This window comes from Chelonia mydas, chromosome 19 (assembly GCF_015237465.2).
Source record: "Chelonia mydas isolate rCheMyd1 chromosome 19, rCheMyd1.pri.v2, whole genome shotgun sequence".
In the NCBI taxonomy this organism is placed as follows: Eukaryota; Metazoa; Chordata; order Testudines; family Cheloniidae; genus Chelonia; species Chelonia mydas.
In genome coordinates this window covers 4,604,284-4,631,313 of record NC_051259.2, presented here as the reverse complement: position 1 = coordinate 4,631,313, position 27,030 = coordinate 4,604,284, and the positions used below count along the sequence as shown (strand labels likewise).

The window sequence follows — 27,030 nt, the reverse complement described above, 5'->3', positions numbered from 1 at the left end:
CGAGTTTATTACAGCCCTAGCAGTGTCTCATGTGGGAAGGAGGAGTCACAGCTTAGCCCGCACTCCCATGAGGCTGCAGCCATGGTCCCCACACTGCTGGAAGAAGGGAGAGCAGAGGCAGCACGCCTGGTTTTCCCACCTCTTGCAAGCAGGTGGGCAGGAAGGATGTAAGGAGGCAGAGGGACTGGCTGACACCCCTATTCTGCCCGGCCCTCTACACATTAGCCAGGGTTGTCCCAACATGAAGGATGAAATAAGCTGCACCCAGTAAAAGGCTGGAATAAAGGACTGCTTCCCCTCCCCAAGGAATAAGGGGAGAGCAGGGAATTCATTACAGTTATATCGGACGTTGTTTACAGGCGTAGTCTAGCCCTAAACTCCATTGCACCACGGTTGTTAGCAGGACTCCTGTTGCAAGCAGCAGCATCCTAGCCTATTGCTGTACAAGGTACCGGCGTATCCAACGAAAGAAACTCCCTTTAAAAGGGGATGATTAATAAAATGAATTATTTATGTGCCCATATAGCAGCTCAAAATGAATTCTCAACTTTCCTTCCCCTCTCCCATCTTTTCAGAAAGAAATCAGCCACAACTACTTTCTATCAGGACAAAAGAAACAAATGTCTAGGCCATGTTCCAACCCAGTACATCTTTGTATAATCCAGTCATCAACAGGAGGTTAATCACCAAAACACAGTCTTAACTATAATGGTACAAATGACCTCCATTACAACGGCTTTTTTAAAAAAATATATGCTGTATATGCCTGTCCATATATATTATCCAACCTATGCACCCCAAATCCATCTCAGGGACATCTTTCATTAACAATGCACAGATAGCTTAGGGTGAAAAATCATCATGACAAGAACTTGCCTTTGAGGGATAAGAAAAACTACAAAACTATTACGTGGTATGCCCTCTCTCTGACTAGCAGCATATTGCTAGTCGCCAGTATCTTCTCGAAACAGACGACAAACTCTGCCAGGTTATTCCTGCACCTCTTCTTAAATTCAGCGAGTGTGTAAGAAATTTATTGTTCTTTGAAGAAAAATGCATGTCCCCTACCTTATAAAGAGAATAGCTTTAGCTACAGTTGGTTCAGTTCCTTGCAGAAGATTAAGACAACTGACCATGCTTGTAATTTCCTGAGAAACACTTGCATCTGTAGAGATCATCTGCAGCAATCTGCCATTCCCCCACCCACCCCGCCCCCGAACTGTATCAGGCTGTAGGAATATTGACAGCTCTAAATAATTAGATAGAGTAAGGTTAATGTAATAACAGTATGATTTCTCAATTTTCTTTTTTTGCTCTTTTTCTTTTTTTGAGACAGGCTAGAACTACTAACTGATAGTTTTATATATACATCTCTAGTGCCACACTATGGGAACTCATGGTTATTGCTAGCCATGCAATCCCCAGGGAAAGGCTAGGCTGAAGAGATAGCATGTTGAGGACACGGTCCCATAGAGGCTCATTACTAGGACCAGCGAGTCCAACCCTAGGCTAACCTGAAAATATCTGATCGGACGACTGCAGAAACCAGTAGGCACCTTCACCCAATAGGCACGGTTACAGCATCGCTGTTAATGAACTGCATCTTACTAATCTCAGAGTTGATCCCTTGTTTTGATAAAAAGGTTGTTCAGAATCTCATGAAGAAGTGGCGGTGTGCAGGGAAAAACCAAAACACTCACACACACACATAGAGAGATCATTGCCTCGTGATCCTACTGCAGCTAAAACAATGATGGACTTCTGGAGAGCTTTCGCAGAGCTGGCACTTGTGTAAAAGACGAAGGGGGTACAAATCAATTAACAACCCAACGGTGAAGGATCCTGGATAGGTATAATTTCAAATGAAGCAAAAATTGAGAAAAAAGAAGGGAGCTGTGCTAGCAAGAAGGACTAAACACAAAACAACCAGGCACTGAAAGAAAACCAACAAAAATCTTGCATGCACGAGTCAAATATAGCAATGGGGAGCAAGGGGGAAAGGAGAGAGAAAGAGGAGCATTGTAAACCCCTGAAATAGTAAATCACTCATTTAGGTCTATGTCCAGCACTCCACGCAACCCAGCCAAACAGCACAGAGCTAGGGGGGAGGTTTCTCTGTCCTCAGACAGACTCAATGCTTGTGCTGAGGGGAGAAAAAAAAATCAGGAAGATATCTATCTGTATATTTACTCCCAAGGAACTGATTTCCTCCTACCCTAATTGGTGCCCCCGGTTGGTAAAACTCTTCGGATACCTCAGGAGGAAAAGGTGCTGATGGTCTTTCTGAGTCTCCTTGGAGGAAGTCTGCCTTACACAACAAAATCAGTGTTGCATTTCAAATACAACATAAAAGTTTACCAAAAAACACACAACAACAACAAAAAACAAAGAAAGAAAAAAAAAGGCAGTTTTCCACCCCCATGTGTGCACGCGCGCACACACACACACAGTCTTTTGGCCATGTTGCATGAGGCACATTCGGACAAACCTTATTTAGAAACATTGGGAAATTGGGAACCCCTCAGTGTTAAAGGAAGAAAAGAACAATGTTTTTCTTCCCCCTCCTTCCCCCCCCCCCCCATTACACAAAGCCAGACTCAATACAAGACCACAGCAGAAAAAAAAACCCACAAACTTCAGTTTCAAACTGAATCCTTCGCTTCGGCTATGCTGCAAAGGCAGTTTCAGAAGCAGGGGCAGGGGGAGAGGGTTAAACCTCATCTTTAAAATCTATTTTTGACCTTTCCTAAGATTAAAACTACATATTTGGCTAAAAATATATATCTATATAATGCCGGGGCCAAACAGCTAGTGCTTAAAAGCACCGCAATCCGAAATGTTTGAGGAGAAAGGAGGAATCATAAGAGTGCTTCCATCTGCATGTAAGAAGTCCCTCAATCTATTTTATAGGCTGTAGGCAAACATTGGGGTAGAGAAATAATGAACTAAGATGCCAAAAAAAAAAAGTGATGGCATTTTTCTTGGTCCTCTCGCATTTGGGACACACTGATCTGATCCTTTGAAGCTGGGGAGTAAAACAAGAAACAAAAACACCTTTTTATGAACCCAGACTGTAAAATTGTTGCCCCCATAGGATATACAGTACCTGCAAACTTTATCTTCCTATGGAGATATACAGCAACAAACGTGATCCCTGCATGGGCTATAAAGGAGGGTCTCCTCCTCCCACCCAAAGAGAGACACAAAAACACACACATACATATATAAACCCCCCAAATGCAAGAGAATTACATCTGAATCAAGCAGCAAGAGGGGAGGGGGGGAAGCTCCCAAAGTTGCCAGCTTCCTCCATTGCACTCACCGGTTGCTGATGCAGCCAAGAACCCCACAAAGAGCAGCAGAATCCGGCTCCAGTAGCTCACTTCCACCGTCATGAGAGCAAAGATCCCCAATTTCCCCCAATTCCTTCTAAAGCCGCAGCTGCATCCCGTCCTGTCCCATCCCAGAGAAGGTTGCATGTCAAGGGGTCGTGGGGTTTTGTGGTCCTCTCCCCTTTACAACTGGGATGGTCCTCGGATCGGCTGGAGGAAAGGAGGAAGCAAGGGGGGGTGGGGAAGGTCAGGATGATGATTATGATTATTATTTTAGCTCGGGAAAAAATCCCAATGCATGGAAGGCTCTGAGCTTCTGCAGCTGGAATGAACCAACTCTCGCACTGGCTTGGGGAGAGGAGGGCTGGCTCTCTTTTTTCTCCCCCTCCCTTTCTCCCCCCCCCCCACTTAAAAAATGACTATCTTGGATCAAGCTTTTCAGGATTAGCAGCAGCAGGTTCCTAGGGAATTACACTTTTTGATCAACATCAGCAGCATCCAGGTGACTAATCACCTCCACATCCTTGTTCTCTTCTTTCTTAAATCCTGGGAAAGGGGGCACTTCAGCTGTGTTATTTTGGCGGAGGGGTTGCGTGTGTCTCACACACACACACACACACAGAGTATCTGATTCAAGATTTTTATTCCACTATTACCCCCCCTTCCCTCCATCCTCCCAGAAACAACAAACAACACATTATGTTTTAGGATCCCCTTTATTTGTTCATTTTAATACCCACCCCAGGTCTCTTCTCCTTTAGAGAAGCAATTCCCGCAGATTCCTCTTAATACACAGATATGATGTCCAATCGGCAGCTCTCCTTGGCGTTCACATATCCGCTAGAATAAATCTTGCATGCATCATCCAGAATTCCCACGCCCCCCCCCCCGTCTTTTTGGGGGGCTGTGTAAACACCTTGATGACATGGACACTTTTCATGACCAAGGAAATTGCGTTACAAACACAAGCGGGATTGCAAGGCTGGGGGGGGCTGGGGGGGAGACACCTCCCAGAGAAAGCTCCCCGCTTTGCAATTGTTACTTTTCCCAGTACCATGTGTTCCTGGGAAGAGATTAGGTTCTGACAGGTGGGACTGATTGTAGCGGAGGAGACGGGGAAATGTTTTTGGAGACCGGGGGGGGGGGGGGGGGGGGGGGACTTTGCGTCACCTCTTCCCAAATCAGCGCATGCTTCTTCTCACTGGGCTGCTGCTTTGCAGAGCTGGCAGGAGGAAGGTTTTGGCTTTTTTTTTATTTTTTTTTTTTATTTTTTATTTTTTTTTGCATGGACTAGCACATTTGCCCCTACGGTTGCATGCAAATAAAAAAAAAAATCCAGCCTGTTAAAGCCACATTCAGGCACTTCGCAATGGTGTTCAGCTCCGTGGGGGCTCGTCCGCGACACACCAGACATTAGAAAGCCCACACACCTTTGCCCCCTTTTGCATTCACACAGTTTTAAAGCTCAGTCTCTTTGGGCAAACGCAAGAGACCCCCCCCCCCCCCCAGGTATCTGGGGATTCCGCTCAGCCTTCCGCGCCGAAGGGACAGGACTAGATCCGAGGTGGGGGGCCCTAGCTGAAGGTTTTGCCTCCCCCCGGAGAAGGGGGCGCGGGTGCATGGGAAAGGCAGAGAGACACGCCTCGAGAAGGGAGGGGAGGGACACACACACACACACACACACACACACACACACACCAGATCTGAGGCTCTCACACTGCCTTGGCATCCAGAACATGCACCACTCCGAAAGAGGAAGGGCTGCTGCTGCTTTTCCCATTGCAACCTCCTCCAAAGCTGCAACACATGGGGTGTGGGGGGGGGGGTATGTGGGGGTGTGTGTGCGGGGGGGGGGGGAGCCGGTCCAGCGGCACCACTGGGCGGTCTGCAATGCCAGCTGCGAGTGAGCGCTGCTGCTCCAGAATTAGCTGCGATCCCTGCCTCCCTTGGCTCGCCTCTAAAGCGGCGGGGGGGGGGGGGGAAGGGGTGTGTTTTTGAACTAGCCACCCATCCCCCCCCCCCACGTTATTGCTTTGCATTTGCTGCAGTTCCTTGCTGCAAAACCCCCTTCTTCAGACTTGTTACGGTTCCCTTGAATGAGCTCATCTGACAGCTAGAAAACCATTTATACCCAGGGCTGGTACATCTCTCCCTCCACCCCCGAATCAATCCTCTCTCTCACTCTGTCCCCTCTGCTTTTCAATCCCTCCACCGGGAACCGATGCCAAGAGCCAAAGCAACCAGGGCTGGTACATGAAAGAGTCGCTTTATGTCTGTTTAAACTGCAGTGTCCTATTCAAATAGACCTTATTGTTCAAAGGCATGGCTCCAGATATAAAAGGATCAGAGAGGAGGGTACTCCACTGCGCAGCTCCATCTATCCCTTGCCCCTTACCCAGATAGTTCTCTCTGAGAAACCCCCCTGGCGTTGCATTCAGCTGAATGTGTGACTTGGTTGCTGCTCACAGGCTATAGGGTGAGACAAAGACGACTAGCAAGGGGTCAAGAACAATATGCAGGCATAATAAAGTTATTGGAGAGATACAATCCCACTTTATTCCTGCTTAGTAAAATCATATCTTTTTCTAAATCAACTGCTTTTAAAAAAAAAAAAAAAGTCTTCCTCACAGCAATGCTGGGCATATGGTCTCCATCTCTCTTAAAAGATTTGCATATATTTGGTAATGGGCATGACTAGTAAAGACAAGTTCTTTTTTGTGGCAGAAACCTACCAGGGTTCTCAGGGTTAATTTTACTTGCCCCTCATCTGAAAGAGTGTGTGTGTGTGTGTGTGTGTGTGTGTTCTGGTTAACTGGGCTCTTAACCTCCACTACGCAGCTGAACGACTTGCTAAATTACTTCCACAGTAGACTAGACACAGGATTTTGCCTTTCTAACCACCCAGTAAGGAGCAGGGAATTTTTGCTCTGCACTGCCACCCACAGTCAGACCCCAGGCTCAAAACACCCGTTGTATCCCATCATTTCCCCAAACAGAGCCAAAGCCATGTAAATGACTATAATTACACACACACACACACACACCCTCTCCCCCCAAAACACAACAATAAACATAATATTTCTGAATATCTGTAAGCCAAGGATCTTGGAATGATTTACAAATGTTAGGACTTGTCTTCACGTACAGCGGTGAAGCTGCACTCGTGTAGCACGTTCATGAAGATGCTACTACATCGACAGGAGAGCTTCTCCCGTCAAGGTAGTTAATCCACATACCCAAGAGGCGGTAGCTATGTCAATGGGAGGCATAGCGCTGTCCACACCAGGGCTTAGGTGGGTACAATGACCTCGCTCAGGGGTGTGGATTTTTCATCCCCCTGTGCAATGTAGTTATACCAATATAGGTCTGTAATGTAGACTTGGGCTTAGTTAGTCCTCACAATGATTGTCTGGAGGTATATAGGAAGTATTTGCTCCATTTTACAGATCAGGAAACAGAGACACAGGAAGGAGAAAGAACTTTCCCAGGATCACAAAGGGAACTGGTGCCAAAATTGGGGACATCATCTGGGAGTTCTGACACCATGACCCCTTACTGCTGCTAGACGACACTCCAGCCTGTATATACAGTCCCCGTGGCTATGAATGAGGAGTCCTAGAATTCATCAGGGCTCATGATCTTAGAACGTTTCTCCAAGATAAAAAGCAGCACAATTAGCAAGTCTCCATAGGGATATGAAAGGTGTTTGGATAAATAAAAAAATCCCCAACGTGTACTTTGTTAACCAAACACAGGTGCTGTGGGTGAAAAGAGCAGCATTTAGCTGGGCATAAAGCATTAGCCAACAGCCGCATACATAAAATAATCTCTGTTTATACAGAGGCTGGAGTCGCTGTGCCTTTGCATATGTATTATAGAAAAGTCCACCTTTTATATTAGACTGCACATGGAGTGGAGATTTCAAAAGAAGGTGCAACAGCTGCAGTAATGAAAAAAATCCACGCCCAAGTGTTGCACCTGCAGATGTTCAAAGGCAGTTTTACATGTAAAAATATGACTTTTGCCTGCCTCCCCCACCTTTTTTTTTTTTTTTTTTTTGGCACAGTCATTCACACGGTGCACACACAGACATAGGGGCTTTGGACTCACAACTGCCAAAATATAACCAGTGCTTCCGAAGCTTGGCCTGTGCTGGCTTCCTTCTTCCCACTCAGATTCCACTGCTCTCCCCCAACCAAAATGTGTTTTAACCATAGCTGATAAACCTGTCCACAGGTACAACCTAATTTAATAATTCTCGCACCTCATGGCCTTACGTATCAGCAGGAACAGGGCTTGGGAGCAAGAAGAATCGTCATTAGCTGTAGCAGTATTAAGGATTGTCTCCTCTGTCAGGCTGTACCACTACCTGCCCTGGGAAGCATGCTCCCAGCTGCAGTGTAGTAGATGTACCTTCATGGGTGGCAATCACAAGGCTGAGCCAGCAAAAGGCCGTGGTGACAAACATAAGTCAGCACACGGCAACAGGAATTGCTGGACCAGATCATGCTATACAGCCCAGCATCCTGCATCAGTTTGTGGCCAGTGCCCAATGCTTCAAAGGGAACGTTAAGAAAAAAAAAAAAAGTTCCAAAAGCAAAAATCCCATATCCAGACACCCGCAAATGCTGGCAAATTCTGAAACGTTGTTTCTTGGGCCCATCTGCAGAACAAGAGGAGACTTGGCTAGCTGTGCTCCTGTTCCTTGGATTGGAGAAACAAAGGTAAACAGCAGGACAAGAGATCCATACCTCCCTGTTCTGAATCCCACACATGCATACCCTCTCCCAAGTAAGTCCTCCGGTCTCTTTGCTTCAGTTTATCTCTGTGAGAGAAGGATAAGGAGGGGACCTGATATGGGGTAGGGGAAGGGACACATGGCTGAGGAGAGGCCCCTCACCGTCACCGGAGACACCTTGGGGGTAACTCCCTCTATGCACCAGGGGTACATTAAATGCAAAGAACAAAGAAAGGAGGAGGGGAAGGTTAATGTATGGACCTGAGAATACATGGAGTCTGGAAGTAGTGGCGACTACATGGAGACTGGTCCCAGAGGCTGCTCTCAGCCTTGCTTGGCGGGGAACACGTGGCTCCTTCTTCCACTTCTTCCTTTGGGTGGTGCTGGCAACCCTAGAGCTGTTTCCGCTTGTCGTCCTTCATACCAGTTGCCAGGCCGCAGGGGTTCTATGGTTACCGAGTTACCATGGTTTGTTGCTTTTCATTCCATTCTGTACCCACAAAAACACTTTGTTTAAAAAAAAAAAAAAAGTTGTCTTTTGGTCCCTGGGTGGGAAGAGACTGAAAGATGCTCACAGGTGGGAGTGGGCTCCAGGGTCCGACGATAAGCCCCAAAGGCCCATTTCCTCTAGGACCTTTCCCAAGACACATCTGGATCCACCACAACACTCCTCAAGACAGCTTGGACAAAGCCTGTCACGAGATCTGGAAACGGGTTCAAGGTCTTTCTGAAGAGCTCCAGCCTACGTCAACATCACCAGTCCTGCAGCCTACCTGTCACCCAGTCTTGTCATCAGAACCCCTCAGAGAAGAGGGCAGCAACTACCTGAAAGAGTGAGTGTTCTCAAAATGTCAGAGAGGAGATCACTGACCAACTCCAAGTGGAAATTCACCCCTCTCTTACACCCTTTCTTCCCTGTAGTAGCTTTGGGAACATGTGTACAAACAGAGTAGGTAAGCTCTCAGACTGGGTGAGATAAGGGACCGTGGTTGTTTATTTTCACAGCACCAACCCAGAGGGCAAAATGATCTCCTCTCCCGCCACACGTTCATTTTCCTATGCAAAACGCCCTGTGATGCCGAGCCACATCTGTAATTCTGAAGCACAGTAAGCAGCTGCTGCATTCAGTTCCCCACCGCAGCTTTTTTATTTAAAAAAAGATCAAAATATTTACAGTAAGAAGCAAAAGCAGCATTCAAAAGAGCAAAGCAGAAAATTAAAATGTGATACTGTAAACAGCAGATCTTTACAAAGGAAAGCTGAATTTGGCAGAGAACTTTTTTCTGCCAAGTCTCTCTCCACGGGGTAAGTCATTGGAAGGGAAGGAGGTACAATTTTCAAATTTAAGAGGGAAGTATTTATAGTATTCTCCTGAAGCAGGGCGGGGGGGGGGGGGGAGGGAGGGAGGGAGGGACAAACAAAAAGTAAAATTTGCAAACCCAGCAATGAATTGGCAGAGGATGGCAACTGTCCTGGTCTTAAGGCAAAACTGCAATACACCAGTCAGGGTCGCACAGACTGGGCCCAGCCAGCTCTGATGCAGTTAATAAGTACCATTAGAGCTTAAATTGCTTTATAAAAGGTGAGTTAGTATCATTTCTCCCTTTATACAGATGGGGAAACAGGCTGAAGGGAAGGGATTTAACCAAGGTTACATAGTGAATCGGTGATATGTATCCAGGAATAGAACCCAGGAGTCCTGACTCCAAATCCAGTGCCCCATGCATGCTAAGTGTACTAAAATCTTGAAGGTAGGCTCCAGAAGACATGAAGAGTCAATCAGGCTCATTTCTCCTCTCACATCCAGGTGAATCTGGAGTAACTCCATTGAAGTCAGTCTCCAGTGCACAGCTGGGGTAAGTGAAAGGAGAATGCAGGCCCAAGCGTCTTTATGAGCCAGATGTTCATCACAACAGTTAATGCACTAGTGGAAGGCGCTCGGACATGATGATGAGAAAGGCTGCACAAGAGCCTGTGTAGAACAGAATTAAACTACTACTAAATTTTAAGTCCTCCCCTATTTTAATAAATGAAATTGACCCTTAAAGCACCAGAATTTTTGTTTTTTAGCAGTGAGTTTAGTTAGTTCTGCAAAGGCAACCAACCTAACATTATCCCTTGCCAAAGTGCCTCATAACTGCCCTGAAACTATCATACCTAGAGGGGAAGACTAGAGCGTAGTTCCATACTCCCTCTTTCCTTTACATCTGTGCTGCGTGACCGCTCACAAGAGCACCAGAGCCGTGGTGGAGCTTCTGGGGGGGACACCTGAACAAACAGAAACTGGACTGATACCCATCGAACTTGCTTTTCATGCAATGAGAGAGGCAGTGAGGGCCGGTGGACAAGGTGTACTAAGCCTCGAAATCAGGAGACCTGGGTTCTACCGACACCTCTACCATGGAGCTGCTGGGTGGCCTTGGGCAAGTCACCTCGCCCATTCCCTCACAGCCTGTGTCTTGTCTGTTTAGGGCAGAGGCTGTCTCTCACTTTGTGTCTGTACAGCAACTAGCGCTATGGGGCCCTGATCTTGGTTCCTGTACAAGTAATAACCGATCTGCCTTCAGATAGGTTTTGGTTACCATTGACCAAATGCCAAGACCTGCTTCGCTCTACTCATTTGAGTAATCTCTCCGAAACTAACACTGATGCTCAAATGAGGACAGGGAGAGGATTCCAACCTGGGCCATATTTTTACCATTGACCCTGGAGGTATAAGTGTCCTTATCCAACTGCCAGGAGATCCGTTCTCCTGGAAGAGAATTTATAAAAACCTCACAGTCTATGCTGATGGGCAATAAAGGTCCATGTATTACCTGATTCGTCATCTGCAACAACACTGGGGGCCAAGATTAGTCCTAGTGACCTTGCTTGATTTAGCAAACTTTAATTATTTTAAAATATTGACTTATGCAAATCACAGCTAAGTTCATTTTAAATGCATCTGGAATCTTTTGAACAAACAGTTTCACCTTTCTGGCTTTGTTATTGGAATATTTAGACATAGGAGGATGACAAGTCACTGGAAACATCCAGAGCCTCTGTTCTGTTTTATTCATATTGTGACCACACCTAGTAGACCCAATTGAGATCAGGGCCCCATTTTGCTAGGTGTTTTCACACGTCTAGTAACAGACAGTCCACTACCTTGAAGAGTTTACAATCTAAACAGATGAGGTAGACAGGAAGGATGGCTCAGGAAGGATGGTTAAGGCCCTAGTTTAGGACTTGGGAAACCTGGTTTCAAGTCCCTTCTTTGCCACAGACTGATTTGCCCAAGGGCAGGCATGAACTTGGTTCCAGATCCTCAAAGGTGCCTGAATATCTCTGCGGATCTGGGCCTTAGTGTCTTTATGCTTCAGTTCCCCATCTGTAAAATGGAGATAACAGCACTGCCCTGCCTCACAGGGGTGTTGTGAGGATACGTACATTACAAGATTGCAAGGCGCTCAGACACTATGGTAATAGATGCCATTCGAGTACTACGACAGGAAAAACAGAAGCTGAGCCCATTTTACAGATGCTACACTAGGACTTATGACGATATTGCAGAAAAGAATTTGCATTGTATCCAAGCCCCCTTATTATTATTTGTACTACCTTAGCACTTAAGAGACAACCCCTTAAAATCTCAACAAACAAGTCCTCCCAGTGGCAGAGCATGGAATAGAACCAAGGCCTCCTGACTTCCAGTCTCTTGCTGTAGCCAATAGCTAATGGTGCGCCAGACAGTTATACCTGTACACCCCTGTAAGTATCACACAACACTAGCTGAGGATCCATCTCTCTCCAAAGGACTTCCTCTTTCACCTCCCTGACACACACCTTCCCTGTGTCGTGTGAGCTTTCCCCACTGACGGATCCTTGATTCTCTCCATTTTCTGCTTTTTGGGTCACTATGGTCTATGTCCAATACAATCTCCCTTCCCAACCCCTCGGCGATCCTTCTGGGATTAACATTCCTACCCTCTCAGGTTTGAAAGGACACTGCTCTGCATTTGGCTCATGGAGCTGTTTGCCTGTCTAGGCTATTTTACATCTATCCGGTGGGATATCTACATGTGGTCATTTTCTAGCTTTTGTATTTTAGCATTAAAAGTAACCCGTGGCCATGCAACTTCACAGCAGCACCATGTTCACCTGAAACAGGACAGCAACAGCACAGACAAAACTCAGATCTTTCTCCCCAAAACATACAAGTTCCCCATGACTTGCACAAAAGCAGCAGTGTCATTAGCCATATAGGCTCTAGGATAAACAGTTGATCAGTTCCAATTCTATCCAGCAGAGGACAGTGGAGTACACATGCACTTACCGGTCTTATATTTCACTGATGTCAAAATTTGACTCAACTTAGGCACTGAAACCAGATGGGACATTCTCTTCTTCCTACACACTCTTGTGTGTGGCAACACACATTTTTGGATGGGCCTTCACCACCGTTTTTAAAGGAGGCCTGAAACACTGCAGTAGAGATTCATGTTTGCGTCCTCATCCAGCACTAACAATTTTTCACCTGTAGTTTGATTCAGGGAGATTATACTGACTTTGCCTTTTTTTCGGTGTTATGTATACTGAACTACTGAGCGAATGATATACTGTTGAAGAGCTGTTAAGCTGAAGGCCAAAGGCAAGCAGCCCATGCACACGGTGTGTGTATACACATGCTCGCATGCACAGAGTCCTATATTCCACAAAAAACCAGATATCCTACACTGTTTGCTGCTCAGAGATTGGATGGATAGGTGGCAGTTTTTCCTCAAAGATTGTGATCTTGTAAACACACATGCTTAATTGTACATGGGGGCGGGGGGGAGTGTACAATTGGAGTAAATGACTCTGCTCATTTGTGCAAAGTTAAAGCATGTGTTTGCAGGTTTAGGGCCTCCGTCAATACTTAACCCAATATCCCAGTACGGTGTCAGGGATTACTGTAATGCTGGAGGTCCTCGCCACTAGTGAGCATTAAAAACTCTGTGGACCTTTTTGAATAGGGTGACCAGATAGCAACTATAGCAAAGATAGCAAAACACGGGACGGGGGTGGCAGGTAATAGGTGCCTATATAAGAAAAAGTCCCCCAAAAATGGAACTGTCCCTTTAAAAACGGGACATCTGGTCACTCTATTTTTGAATGACTAGTGTTCTTAAGTCTAGTGTGCAAATTCATACCCACATACTCAGAGTTTGTCTCCCTTGATTTCTTCTGCAGTTGCAGGTGGATATGGCAGTCTTCACTTCCAGCCCTAAGCTTTTATGCAATATTCCTGGGTGCGGTTGAACAGGAACTGCATTTCCTACTCCAGAAGTGGCTGCATTTTAGACATGACTGAAACAATACTTCAGACACAGTTGTGTGGTTTAACGTTTGTGGTACAATTTGAACTTGTTGGATGAAAGGCATTGTAGAAATGCAGAGCATTACTGAAAAACACTACGTGCTACACTCAGAATTTAGAGGCGCTCATCTGATACTGAAGATTTGTCTGCATCTCCGCATTTCTTTACAGATGGTTGGATAAGAATTGGTGAACGGGTCATACAAGAGTAGACGGAAACTCTTGGTAGCACCTTAGAACTCTGAATTTTCCAAGGGGTGGTGTTTCCCTTCCCGTTTGTGTCTTTTCACCCCATCAGCTCTCAGTGCTGGCTCATGATATTTGCTTGATCCTTTAAGCTGTCCCAGCTACACAAGACTCTCTCCCTTTACAATACCTAGCACTTACACAGGCCCTTGAACCACAGATCAAAGCAACACCCTCTTCAATTTATGGATGGAGAGACTGAAGCAATGTGGTGAAGTGACTGTCCGAAGGTCACAGAGCAGGTCAATGGAGAACTGGAAACATAAACTATGTCTGGTGACTTCTAGCCCACTGCCCTATCCACTGGCCGGCCACACCTTTCAAGTTCTTCCCCACTTTTAAAATCTGGCTGTAAAACTTTCCCTCTGTGTTTGCATTAATTTGGTTCTGAGAACTGATGTGCCATATGAAGAATGCTTGAAATAGTTCTAAGGAAGGGGAAGTTTTATTTGGAAGCAGCGATAATGATAAACCATCACAGAGATCAACATGGATTCGTAGATTTTAATGTCAGATGGGACGGTTATGATCATCTAGTCTGACCTCCTGTAGAACACAGAGAATTTCACCAAGCAAATCTCACCATCTCTGCATCAAGCCCCATAAGTTCTGGGAGAACTAGAGCATCTTTTTTAGAACATCACAATCTTGTTTAAAGGCTTCAAGTGGTGCGGAATCCACCACACCATTACATAAACTGTTCATCTGGTCAATTACTCTCACTGTTAAAAATATGAAGCTTATTTCTAGTCTGAACGTGTATCTCAGCAGCTTCCACCCACAGGAATTTGTTACGCCTGCGTCTGCTATAATAAAGAGGCCTCCTGCCATCAGAAATCTCTCCCCTGCATAGGTACTTCTAGACTATGATCAAATCACCTCTTAGCTTCTCTTGGAGAAACTAGATACAGCAAGTGACTAAAGAAATTCAGTGTAAGGCAGGATTTCCAGACGTTGAATCATATTTGCAGCTCTTAATCCTTTCCAATTTGTTGACATCCTTTTTAAAGTATTGTCACCAGAACTGGCCCCAGTATTCCAGTAATGGTCTCACTAAGATACCATAATGAACGGTTTTAACGCCTGCCTACTTCTGCTCTGTATTGCCCTGCTAATACGTCCAAGGAACCTATCTTTCTTCTCCCAGTGCAATGTACTGGAGCTCAGGTTCAGCTGGTTAGCCACCATGACCCTTAAATGCTTTTCTCAGTCAATGCTTTCCAAAACATACCCCCCATCCTAGTAAGTGAGACTTGCATTCTTGGTTCCTTGAATGTACAACCTTACATTTAACAGTATAACACACACGTTTGAGTGGGCCCATTTTTTACCATGTCACCAATTTGTGTCTCCTCAGCAAACTGTACCAGCAGGGATTCCATGTTAGATATTTTTTCCCTTTATGTGGATACGAATTGCCTCGAACAGCCTTGCCACCAGCAGACCTTCACTCCCCTTTCCTAAATTTACTTCCCTTCTTGAGGTTTGGCTTCCTGTCTTTATCAAAGACTTCCCAGGACATTGTAGCACCTAGATCCTGAAAAAGCCTCAGGTTGGAAACCTCTGATGGCCCCATTTGTGCACCAGGTGTGATGGGAATTGCACCAACTGACCCTTCCCTATTCTCCCAGCGCATTCTGGGATACCTGGATTGACCACAAGACAACAGGACTGGATGTGATCAGGGTACTTGACACACCAAACCCTTATACAGATGCTTATCTTTACTCACATGAGTAGTCCCACTGAAACCAATGGCTCTACCACATCAGTAAAACCACATGTGTACATGACTGCAGGGTCAGGGCCCTAATCTGTACTGCAAAGGTAGCTTTGAACTGGAATGGAAGTCAGAGGCGGGGAGAAAGGTTATACCTTTTAAAAATATTAGGCTGCACTTCACCACCTCCCAAAAACACCCCCGCCAAAACTGACCAGCTGTTTCTCTCCACAGTATTTCACTGAAGTTTCTTGGTTATTTTATTTTCGGACGAGAAGAGCCAGGCAGTTTAAAATCTCTGATAATTACATAGTGAGTCCATAATCAGACATAATTAGGTGAATTTATAATTGATGATTAAGAAGTTTGCAAGCTATTTATATGTACATGTTTATAACCCTGGCCATCCCGTTCCGCAAGCCAATAAGGATAACCAGTTTATGCATTAAGTTACTAATCACATTTGGTAATAAGTGAGCAAACTGGGTCCCTCATCACACAAGTAATCAACAGAAGGCGGGAGTATTGTGAGCAGGCAACCATCCTGGAAAGATCCATAATTAAAAAGTTATTGAAAAGAAACCAATTTCTGACCATGAATGTGCCCATTTCACCACTGTCCTGCACCATATGCCATCAATAGATTGCAAGCTCTGTGGGACAGGAACTGTCTTTTTGTCCTGTGTTTGTACAGCTCCTAGTACCTCAGGGTCCTGGCCCATGACTGGGCTTCTAGGTGCTGCCACAAAACAAACAAATAGTAACACAGCACGCTAGGGCAGAATGGGTGTAAAACATTACCATTGTGATTTAGGAGCATTTCATACTCACTTTGCACTGGTGTGCGTCGTTGCACAAGATGCAGCTCAATGGTGAATCGGGCCTAATAGATTTTAAAATCGAGTCAGTCATGCCCTGTCATCCAGTCCCACCATCTGGCAGACACAAGCTAGGGACACCCAAAGCATAGGGTTACATCCCTGACCATCTTGGCTAATAGCCATTGATGGACCTATCCTCCATAAACTTATTGAATTCACATGGAACTCATTCTAGGACTGGGATCTCTGACTGCAACTGGAGTTGTGAGTCTAAGCTCCTCTGGAGATCAGACCACTTTTAGGTCAAGAGTACTGATTTAGGAGCCTAGCTTTGTGCACCCAGTGTGTGCAGTTTGGATAAAGAACTTGAGTGTTGAGAGAGAGAGATTTGTATTGCATGTAGCAGGTGATTGTGTATTCCCATTAGACTTCAAATTCAGGGCTATGTTCTCAGAACATCCGCTTGACTCTGACATTGAAGCCAATCTCATTGCAAGCTGCACTAAAAGATCAAACCCAACTCTGCCTTCGCTGACCTCTAACCTACCCCCAATGCTTTCAGTAAACATTTGTTCTACCATTAGTTGACTCCCTCTGCAAAGGAGCTAGTCGATATGTATTGGTCCCCTAAATGGCCAAAGGTAGGGAAAGACAGTCTAGTGGATAGTAGGCTACTGGACCGACTGGGAGATATTACCTCACCCATCTTGTCTCTCTGGAATTCTAGAGACATTATTATTACTAGCTGACAGTCTGTGATGTAACACAGGCATAATCCATAAACTGCGTAAAACTGTGGGGGGAGGGATAGCTCAGTGGTTTGAGCATTGGCCTGCTAAACCTAGGGTTGTGAGTTCAATCCTTGAGGGGGCCATTTGGGATTTGGGGCAAAAATTGGTGATTGGTCCTGCTTTGAGCAGGGGGTTGGACTAGATGACCTCCTGAGGTCCCTTCTGACCCTGATATTCTATGATTCTATGAAAGCCAAAAATGGCTGAGAACGTAAATTGGATGGTATTAGACTGACCATCCCAGTGATGATTGAGCCTGGTGATATTCTAAACAATAAAAAGCTCTCTGACATGCTTCTAGAGGTTTCCATCACTTCACACTGACTCTACAGAGATTCTTGGCTTCAGAGTGGCACCCAGACAGCGAGACAAACCTGGAATTTTATTATAAAGATCATCATCTGTATTACTGTAGCATCTAGGAGCCCCAGGCATGGAGCAGGGCCCCACTGTGCCAGGCACTGTACAAACACACAATAAAAAGATAGCTCCTGCCCCCAAGAGCTAGGTTCAATTCTCTGCCTACCTGTGAACTCTCTCTCTGATTTGGGACATATCACTTAATTTACCTGTGCCTCAGTTTCCCCATCTGCAAAGTGGAGAGAATTCGTCCCTACCTCACAAGGGTGTTGGAAGGATCAAAATTCATTAGTGATTATGAAACTATAGTGATGACGGCCATTTAAAAACAGCCACACAATGCAGGCTTCAGTGGAACTTCATCTATACTAGGGCTTTGTGGTGGCCCCCTTCCCCCCAAATTGTGATGATTTCATCAACATTTCAAATTTCAGTTAAAAAGGAGTGGGGGCGGAGACAATTCTCTCCCCCCATTTTTCAACTGATTGTCAGAAAAACCCCCACTGCTAACAACTGGTAAGGCCAGGTGAACTGATGCTGAACTCAATACTGCAAATATTGCAAAACTGCAAGCATATTGGGCTTGGCAACCAATTCATACACCCCTATTGTCAACAGTAAGTCATTTTCCTACTGTAAACAAGGCTTGGATTTCATTTTGTAGCAAAAATATATTTATAGACCCAGAATTTACTTTAAGCACCTCTCTCATAATAATTCTTTGCATTCCCACAATGTGTTTCATCCAAGTTGTCTGCAGATATCCTTGTTGAATGTGCATTAACTGTGTTAGATTTCTCTCTTTCATGTAGATCGTTGGAACAGAACTGTGTCAAAGATGAGATTTCCCTTCTGGTGGAACAGGAGTACTTGAGTCTTACCCAGGAGAACATTAGCGGGACAGATATGCAAGGTTTAGAAGGAAGCAAAAAATCTGCCTCTACTTTAAATCAGAGTTCATCAAACAACAGCCTTTTCCTGCTTTCCGATAGGGACCAGTTGCTAGATGAAACAGAAGCAGTAGAAAGCATGTACCGAGCAATGATGGGAAGCAAAGAAAGGGAGATGAAACTCAGGTCTCTCTGCGACGCTCAGCTTTCTACAAAATCCACCATTGCTGGGATTCTGCGCCCTGCAAAATGCACCTTCAAGAATGCAAGAGGAGTGGACAATGGGAGCAGTAACCCAGTGGCTTCAAACAAAGAGACCAGTAAGTCACTGGTGCCGTGTCCACTGAAACACACAGAGGCTGCCAAAGCGCCAGATAACCAGATGGTGGCGGAGGAAACCAGGCTGACCAAGGACTACCTACCAAGTAACATGTTCAGTTCCCCCACCCATAAGGAGAGCGCAGTGGTGCCTCCGCCTTCGACAACAGCAGAAAGCCAAGCCCCTGGGCCAAAGAAGCAGCTCCCAGTGTTTGCCAAGATCTGCTCAAAAACTGATCCTGACTCTGTTCCTGAGGGACTTCAGAACACAGGTACGGGGTGTTTGGGAAGCATAATTTGGGGATGATTGGCGGGAGGAATAAAGTAGAGCAAGAGATGTTTAAAATGCAGCCAACATTGAATGGGAAGGGACCCCCTGGGTCGGGTCCAGTGCCCTGTGATTGAGGGCAGCCATAGACAACAGGTATGGCATTCGCTGCTATATACAGAGATGTCATTTCATAAGGGACAAACTCAGTGGTTCTTAACCTTTTCCATAGTGGGATCCACTCCCAGCATCCTCCTTGTCATCCAGCTGGGATCTATGCAACACCCTTCTCCCACTTAAAAAGATGGGAGGTGACCCCAATATTGAGATCCCATGGACTGGCGGATATGACTGGTAGCTTTTTAATGAAGCCAACTTGAAAGTTTGTATGGAACTGCCTTACTATCTGCAGCACTTGATGCCAGCCTGGTCAGAAATAAATCTTGCACATATCTCTTTCCTTATGTATTAGCAAGGGTACCATTTTCATGGTAGGCAAAACTGAGATGATCAAGGTTATGGGATAAATACTGAGTTTGGTTCACTGCCAAGTGAAAACAATAGGTCTCTTTCTATTGACTGCAATGGGCACTGATTGGGTTCATAATGCATTATCTCACACTTTGTGAGGTAGAGTTAACCCCTACGGCCCAAGACTTTCCAGAATTAACTCAAGTATTTTGGGGGCCATAATTTGTTCGTGGCCCAATTTAAGACACTTTAAAGGAGCCAGAAAGTACTGAGCACCCATCCTCGGAAACTCCGTATCTGATGTCTCAGGATGGGCACTCAACATCAGTAATCCATTTTGAAAATCTTGGTCTAGGTTTATTGAAATCCAGAGATGCTAAAAAATTAACGCAAACGAAAAACTAGTCAGTTTTCCCCCCTAACCTTAAAGAGGTTTTGAATGCAATGCAAAGGGTCTTGTCCCATTCTTATTCTAGCTGAACCATTTCATTCATCCTTATCCCTCAGTTACATTTAATTCCAAGTCCTCTCGTGACTGGATGGATGGGTCCTACTAATTAGAGAATTTAAAATGCTAATTGTTGAACTTGGGTCTCAGTACTGAAAGATTGTAGCCAGTGGAAGTAGTGGAGATCTTCAGTAAATTTTGTTTGTGGGCAAAGCACACCCTTTTAAGTTAGGCTGATCCACTGGAGCAAAGAAAAGCCCGGCACGTCTGTTGACTAATGCATGTAACCACCTTTTGTTTTATAGTAACTACGGCAGCGTCAGAGAAGAACAACCTCAAATACAATGGGAACGTTTTCACCCCGCGTTTTGCCACCACTTCAACGACCACCTCCTTAAACCAGCCAGTGTGGCTCAGTCTGAACTATCCTCCGCCCCCGCTCTATCCAAACCATTCAAACTTTCCACAGTTCCAGGTAACAGAACAATAAACATGCAGCAGATCTAAGCCTGGCAAGCCTGTGGTTGCAGCCCCCACTGCTTCTAAACCTCCTTTTTGCTTTGTACCATTGGAAGGAGCTGAAAGGAAATGGACTGCTATCCAACTCTGAGCGCTTCGGGGGAAAAAACGGGGGATAACTTTGGGTGGCAAACAAAACATAAAGAGAACAAGGAGTTTAGTGCATCAGGGGTGTTCATGCTTCACTGGGAGGGTGCTGAATTGATGAGACACAGTGAGTTATGACTGACCATGCTTTGTACCCGTTTTCATTCCTAGGTTAGCACCAGTTTAGAGTTTTCATTTGCTAGGATCCCCAAATGGATTTTTGATACGACCGCCATGTTTACAGATAAGGATGCCAAAACTAGGGTTGCCTGTACAACCTTAATTTAGTCTCAAGTTGCCGTGGGGGAGGTCTAGGTTGGATATTAGGAAACACTATTTCACTAGGAGGGTGGTGAAGCACTGGAATGAGTTCCCTAGGGATGTGGTGGAATCTCCATCCTTAGATGTTTTTAAGGCCCGGCTTGACAAAGCCTTGGCCAGGATGATTTAGTTGGTGTTGGTCCTGCTTCGAGAAGGGGGTTGGACTAGATGACCTCCTGAGGTCTCTTCCAACCCTAATATTCTATTCTATGATTCTCCTTGTGTGTATACATTATGACTGACTATTTTTTCCACAGGATCCCGGCCTCATTCAGTGCACAGAATGGATGATGCTCACTCAATGAGCAACTAATCAATATTTTGTTTTCTCCTCATTCTGTGCGTGGCCCCAGGCCTTATTTACTGCACACAATTACAGCCCACATCTGAAGATGGAAATGTTAATTTCCTCCTGAGCTTTTCTGTTGTGCTCATCATCATTATATTATCTAGGGGGCCTCACAAACATGAATGAATTCATTTTCACAATATTCCTATAAGATCTGGGAGGGGTTCTGATGGGAAACCGAGGCACTGCGATAAAGGTCAAAAGTATCCATTAATTTTGGGTGCCCAATTTGAGACCTCCAAGACCTGATATTTCTGAGTATTTAGAACTAAATAGCACTTCAAAGCACAGCTCCCATTGACTTTAATCAGCACTTCTACAAGTCAAACACCAGGGTCTCAAGTCAGGCACCCAGAAAATGAGGAATACACAACTGGTGACCCCACTCTGAAAAATGTGGCTTAAGTGACTTGACTAGCATCACATAGGAACTCTGTGGCAGAGGTAAGGATAGAATCCAGTTTTCCAGGGTGGTATTTAACTACCTTAACCATGAGAACATCCTCTCTCTTCCTGAAATTCCCTGCCTCATTCAATACATATGTGGAATATTTTGATTTATCTGTACCAAGATTTTCTGGTGAGGGAAAAATGTTCCACCAGAAAGAAAAAAAAAATTAAATCAGCTCTATTCTTCTCCTTTCACTTAACATGTGGAATAGTTTCTTCAGTCATGTCCTACCTTCCACCAATCTTATCTCTGCATTTCTCTTATCCTCAGCTCACTCTGTTAGATTTAACACTAGATACCACCCTAGCCGTATGGCAGAGTCTTATCATCCCTCTGGCCTGTTCACACTGGCTCACCCTATCCAATTTCAACGAGATTTGAACACTCAGCTCCCTTAAACCACTTTGAAAATCTCATCCTTAGGACTAAGTTCTTTGACTGGCCTCAACCCAGCCTATCATTTTGTGGGTGCACTTTTGCACCCTGTAATCAACTACAGTTGTATTTAATAGGCATTCGCCAGCCGCCTGATACGTTCAATGACAAGTTAGCTATCCTCTGCATGCATAATTAATCCTTCTCTCCTGGAGGTCAACAGGAAGTTGAGCTCATTGCAAAACAGGATGGAGAGCGCAGAATCTACCACAGAGAGCTGTAATGTAGAGAAGAAACCTAGACTTGTGGAGAGTCGTGGCCAAAGATATTAACTAAATTCAGCTGACCTCCATTCCCTTGAACAAATAGCATGTCCTTGAAAAGACAAAGGAGCGTACTGCACAATACAAATAAGACCTAGTCAGTCATGTCTTTTGTATTTTAACAGGGTTTGTATCAGCAGAGAGCACGGATCCCATACCAGCAGACTTTACACCCTCCCCTAGGATGCTATTCAAGACAGGTGTGTCTAAATGGTTATAAATATGCCTTCATTTGCAGAACACAGATGCTAAGCATCAAAAATTAGACAGAGCTGTTTGTCATGTGGCATAACAGACATTGATAGCTGTGCAAAAAAAAAAAGATTTGGGGGCCAGATCCTCAGACGGTGTAAATCAGCATAGCTCTATGGAGTTACATCAATTTACATTTGCTGAGGGCCTGGCCCCAAACCTCTAACCAAAATATCCAATTGTATATGCTCCATTTAGTGTTAACTTAGGAAAGTCTTTTTTTTTCCCTTTGTAAAGAATGGTACAATCAGCATCATGAAATGGTGCATTTCTATTGTGAGTTAATGTAGGAATGAGGAGGAGAACACTGGATGAGCTGCAGTGAGATAAGCTATGACAGTAAGAGGCTTGGATGTCACCAGGAGAGTCTCAACAGAGCTGATCTTGTGCGTGTCACTGCAGCGCTTCTGGTCTCAGATCCAAACTGGTTTCTCAAGTTGGGCCTGGGGAGCTAACACATTAATTAGGGAAAGTGCCATCACTTTGAAAGGGCAGCAGTCCCGGAGAATTCTGCAGTGTCCTGCAACACCCACAGTATTATCCCAGGGGGCTGGGGGGAAAAGAGTATAACCATATTCTACAGAAATGTTACCAGATGGTGTAGCAGTGTAGTCTAAGGCCCTGGTCTTGACGGCCAGAGACCTGGGTTCTCATCCCAACTCTGCTCTGTGACCTTGGATAAATTTTCTTGTGTCCCCTCCCACCCTTCTCCTGTCTTGTCTATTTACATTGCAAGTTCTTTGGCCAAGGACTGTCTTTTCCTCTGTAACTGCACAGCATCTACCATAGGCGGGCCGCGATTTCAGTTGGGACAGTAAAACTGCTCATAAATAATAATATAGATGGCACAGATGGTTTTGGGGGTGGACAGGAGTCAGGACTACATGGGTCCAATAGCCTAAATTCTCATCTCTACATATGGTGGATCCATGGTCATCACTGCAGCCTAAGGACTATGGAGTGGCTCTCTCCCTCTTCCATATGCCGGCTCTGCTATAGGTAAGGAAAACAGAACGGTGTGTCCCATGCCGCATAAACGCCCCTGCCAAGCTAATGGGACTTAGGGGGTTGTCCAAGACGTAGTTTACTTTTCAGCAAACACACTTCTGTCCTAGACAGTCTGTACGATGCTTTGACTCTGCTTGCTTCTTCCATCTTTTCCTTCCGAAGAACTGACAAGACTTTAAAAAAAGGATGGCACTTTTGTTTGAAAAGGAACCAAGTCACCAACTTGTGGGCCTTTCTCTGGGCAAACATGAGCTGGGTCCCTTGTAGCCACTAAATTAGCTAATCCCTTCCGGGCATTCTCTCCAAGATAAGGAGGCTTCTATAGCAAGATGCAACCCACCCAGCACTCAGACACATCCGCTTTTTCCTCTTCCACTTCTGTTCTATAGGAGGGTGGGGTGAAGGGGAGACCCCATCGGATCGAAATTTAAGAGCTGGGCATACCACATAGCAGACATCACTGCAACTCTCTCTCCAAACAGAGAGATGGCTGAGAAGCACTTTCATCATGCTGAATGCAACTGAATCAGATCTGAATGACACCACGATTTCTTTGTATGATGAACAATAGGAAGTAGAATGAGGAGCTCTTGTCAGCTTTGATATCCTTGACATGTTTTGTGTCATTTGCAAGGCCTCTGTAGGAATGGGTGCAAAAATACCTATTGTTGTAGTTGCAGCTGATTGTCATAATGTTTTAAGTTTCCTGTGTGCTAGATTTTGGGAGGTGCTGAGTTCACTTTCAACCCCTTGGACATCAGTAAGAGTTGAACGTTTAAATTCATCTGGTCAAAAATGGTGATGGGGCAAGGGAAATAGATATATAAATTTCTTTTTAAAATGTCCCTGTTTTATCAAAGTTAGAAAATTCACTGATTTAAAAAACAACCCCCAAGAAAAAACAAAACTCTAACGAGACCCACAGTCATTAAAAAAAGTAGGAGGGGATTTTTGTGCAAAAATGTCATAGAGTATTTTCCCTTTTTAGTATAATTTTTGCATTTCAAAATTTGAAATATTTCATCCATCTCTAGCTCCAATTGGCATCTACAGATCAGGCTGTAAAAGGTTTTATTTCACCAACTTCTTGCTCTTTGTTTCTTTACCGTCTGTAGGTAACTCCATACAATCCACAGCAGATTTTCCGGTCACCTTACACCCCTTTATTGAACTATATCCCTCTGGTCCAGCCCGGTTATTCATACCAGCAGAGGAACCCCTCCAAACCATCTAGCAGCGTACGTGATCCACCAGCAATGGCGGGTGATGGGCCGCAGTATCATTTTTCTCATTCATATGGGTACGTCCACACTGATGTGTGGTCTAGTTCTCATAGCACATCATGGGAGGGTTTGGTGAGTTACAGTAAAGCCACATGGAGCTACTGACTGGAGCTAGTTGGAAAATGGAATTTCCATTCAGCTGGAATTTCTAACTTTTCAAACTGCTTTTAATACCCAATCAAAACAAAAAGTCAAAATTTACAACCGAATAGAATTTCCAAAAAATATCAATCCAGAAACGTTTTGTTGTGATAATGTTCACTTGTTTCATTTCTGTAAGGTTGGAACATTATAATATATTATAGAAAATTCAATATGAGTCCAAACAAATGAAATGAAAGTCAAAACCAAACGTTTTACCTGATCTAAAAAAAGTCAAAATAATTTATTTATTTTCCAACAAAAACATTGTGAAAGTTGCCATGTTCCTGCAAAGCGTTTCAATTTCAACAAAACTATACCATCTGATGGAAAACTGCTCCATCTAAAGTTTCCCCCAGCCCCATCAGCTCCACCCCTGACCTTCACTGCATGTTCTGAGATGAGTTGTCTTCCAGACACAAAACCATTCATTTTGAGTCTTAGTTTAAAGAAAGGGAAAGTTGTAAGAACAAAAATAAGAGAGAGAACAGTGTATGTGTGTCTCCTCTGCAACATACAGCATCAGCCCTGCCTTGCAAAAATGACAGCTATCCCTGCACACAGGCAGACTTCGAAATGTAAAGGGTCACTACTCAGGAAACAAAATGTTAATGGTTACACAGCTATATCCATCAAAATAATGATAGAACATTAAAGGGGAGGTGGAAGTTGTTTTGAATTTCTAGGACATTTTTCAAGTCATGACAAAATTTTCAGTCACCAAATTCAGGGTGGGGTGGGAGGAATAGCACAAAATTAGATGAGACTTTTGTGAAAACAAATGCTTCCCCTTTTTCAAGAGGGGGCCAATCTAAATGTTTTGAATTTCCATTTTTTGTAGAATTTATGGAGCCCAGCAAGGGCTAGCAACCCAAGTATGAATCTAAGGTCCCTGGTGGACTTGTACCGGGGCAGCTGGCCCATGCAGAGGTGCACACCACTGCATCTTCACTCCTACTGTTACCCTTGCTAGCTAGATTAAAGCTAGCAGGGCTATGTCTACCAGCTACATTTCACCTTAATTTGCGGTATAGACGCATCCCTAGACATGATGGTTAAAATGCTGGAGGACCACTTGTTTGTAACAAGAGTGGGAAAGTTTAGGGGGAAGAGACAAGTATCTATACAAGGCCTATGACTCTTAGGGCTGGATTTTTAAAGGTATTTAGACATCTAACAATGCAGATGGGATTTTCAAAAGCACCTAGCTGTATCTTTAGGCATGTAAATACCTTTAAAAATCTGGCCCTTCATCAAGATTTCAAAAACCAATCTCAAAAGGAAGTGTGGGGGGGGAGGGGGGGAAACTGTGGAGGAAATCATAATGAAACTGGATTTAATTTGAATGTTTTTCAGGTTTAGTTCTACACCTGGTGGATCTGTGAGGACAAACCCATATTTCTCTTCCAATGGGAGTGGTATAAACTTTTAGATCATCTAACTTTTTGACGCATCATCTGGAGACCCTGAAGCTTCAGTCACTGTTAGGAATTCTGAGGTCAAATAAGGACTTATTTTGTATTTCCCACAGTGAAGATTTCTGTCTAGAATGAGCCTACATGACTTGTGCATAAAGAAAAAGCTACACAACAATTCATCCAAAAGAGGAGAGTTTTGTTTAGCGGAAGCAAATGAGATTTGGGGGGGGGGGGGAGGGGGGTAAGATGGAGAGAAATAATTAAAAAAATGTTTTATTTATGACAGATGCCTAAGCTGCTTAAAATTGAATTTTGCTGTAATAAAGATGACTGATATAAAAAGGATCATGACCACAAATTTCAGAGGCGATAACTTGAGTCGTGTATTCAAAGTGAGATTAACACACAGGCATTCAGTAGCTACGGGGCTTGATTCTGTGGAGGAAATGCTTGTGTCTTGTATCTGGAACCATGATACTGATCTACGTTTTAGCATTAAGGAAGAAGAAACCAGAATGCCTGTACAAAGGAACTTATTTTACTATGTTCCCTTTATTGAATTCAGAGTTTCAGGCTCTAACATTTGAAAGTGAGCTTTTGCCCTTGCAACATAGCTCTTGCTTGGGACTATATCATTAAAACAGCCTCAGAGTGGTAGGCGATCTACAGACAACTATGATGGATGTCTTTCTACCCTAGTTCAACAATAAGCTGTTGGTTTAAATGCAGAAAGGACTGAATGGAATTATGTGGCCTGTTACG

At 44.5% G+C, this 27,030-nt stretch overlaps 2 protein-coding genes across 3 annotated transcripts in view; one reads left to right on the top strand and one right to left on the bottom strand.

Moving 5' to 3' along the window:
* The window catches only part of CSMD2 (CUB and Sushi multiple domains 2), a 563,293-nt gene that overhangs the window by 529,205 nt on the left and 7,058 nt on the right, over nucleotides 1-27,030 (bottom strand). Inside the window, exon 2 of one of the 2 annotated variants that reach the window (XM_037881906.2) lies at nucleotides 3,323-3,542. In XM_037881906.2, coding sequence (XP_037737834.2) covers nucleotides 3,323-3,479 — 157 coding nt within the window. In that variant the 5' untranslated portion in view covers nucleotides 3,480-3,542. Of the gene's footprint in view, nucleotides 1-3,322; nucleotides 3,644-27,030 lie in introns of those variants that run through there. The other variant, XM_043532277.1, reaches the window with a different exon arrangement.
* C19H1orf94 (chromosome 19 C1orf94 homolog) lies at nucleotides 8,328-26,282 on the top strand. Its single transcript, XM_007060758.2, has 6 exons — nucleotides 8,328-8,903; nucleotides 18,159-18,826; nucleotides 20,047-20,216; nucleotides 22,292-22,366; nucleotides 24,542-24,726; nucleotides 26,207-26,282. The coding sequence occupies exons 1-6, from the start codon at nucleotides 8,638-8,640 to the stop codon at nucleotides 26,280-26,282; spliced, it is 1,440 nt and encodes a 479-aa protein (XP_007060820.2). The 5' UTR covers nucleotides 8,328-8,637.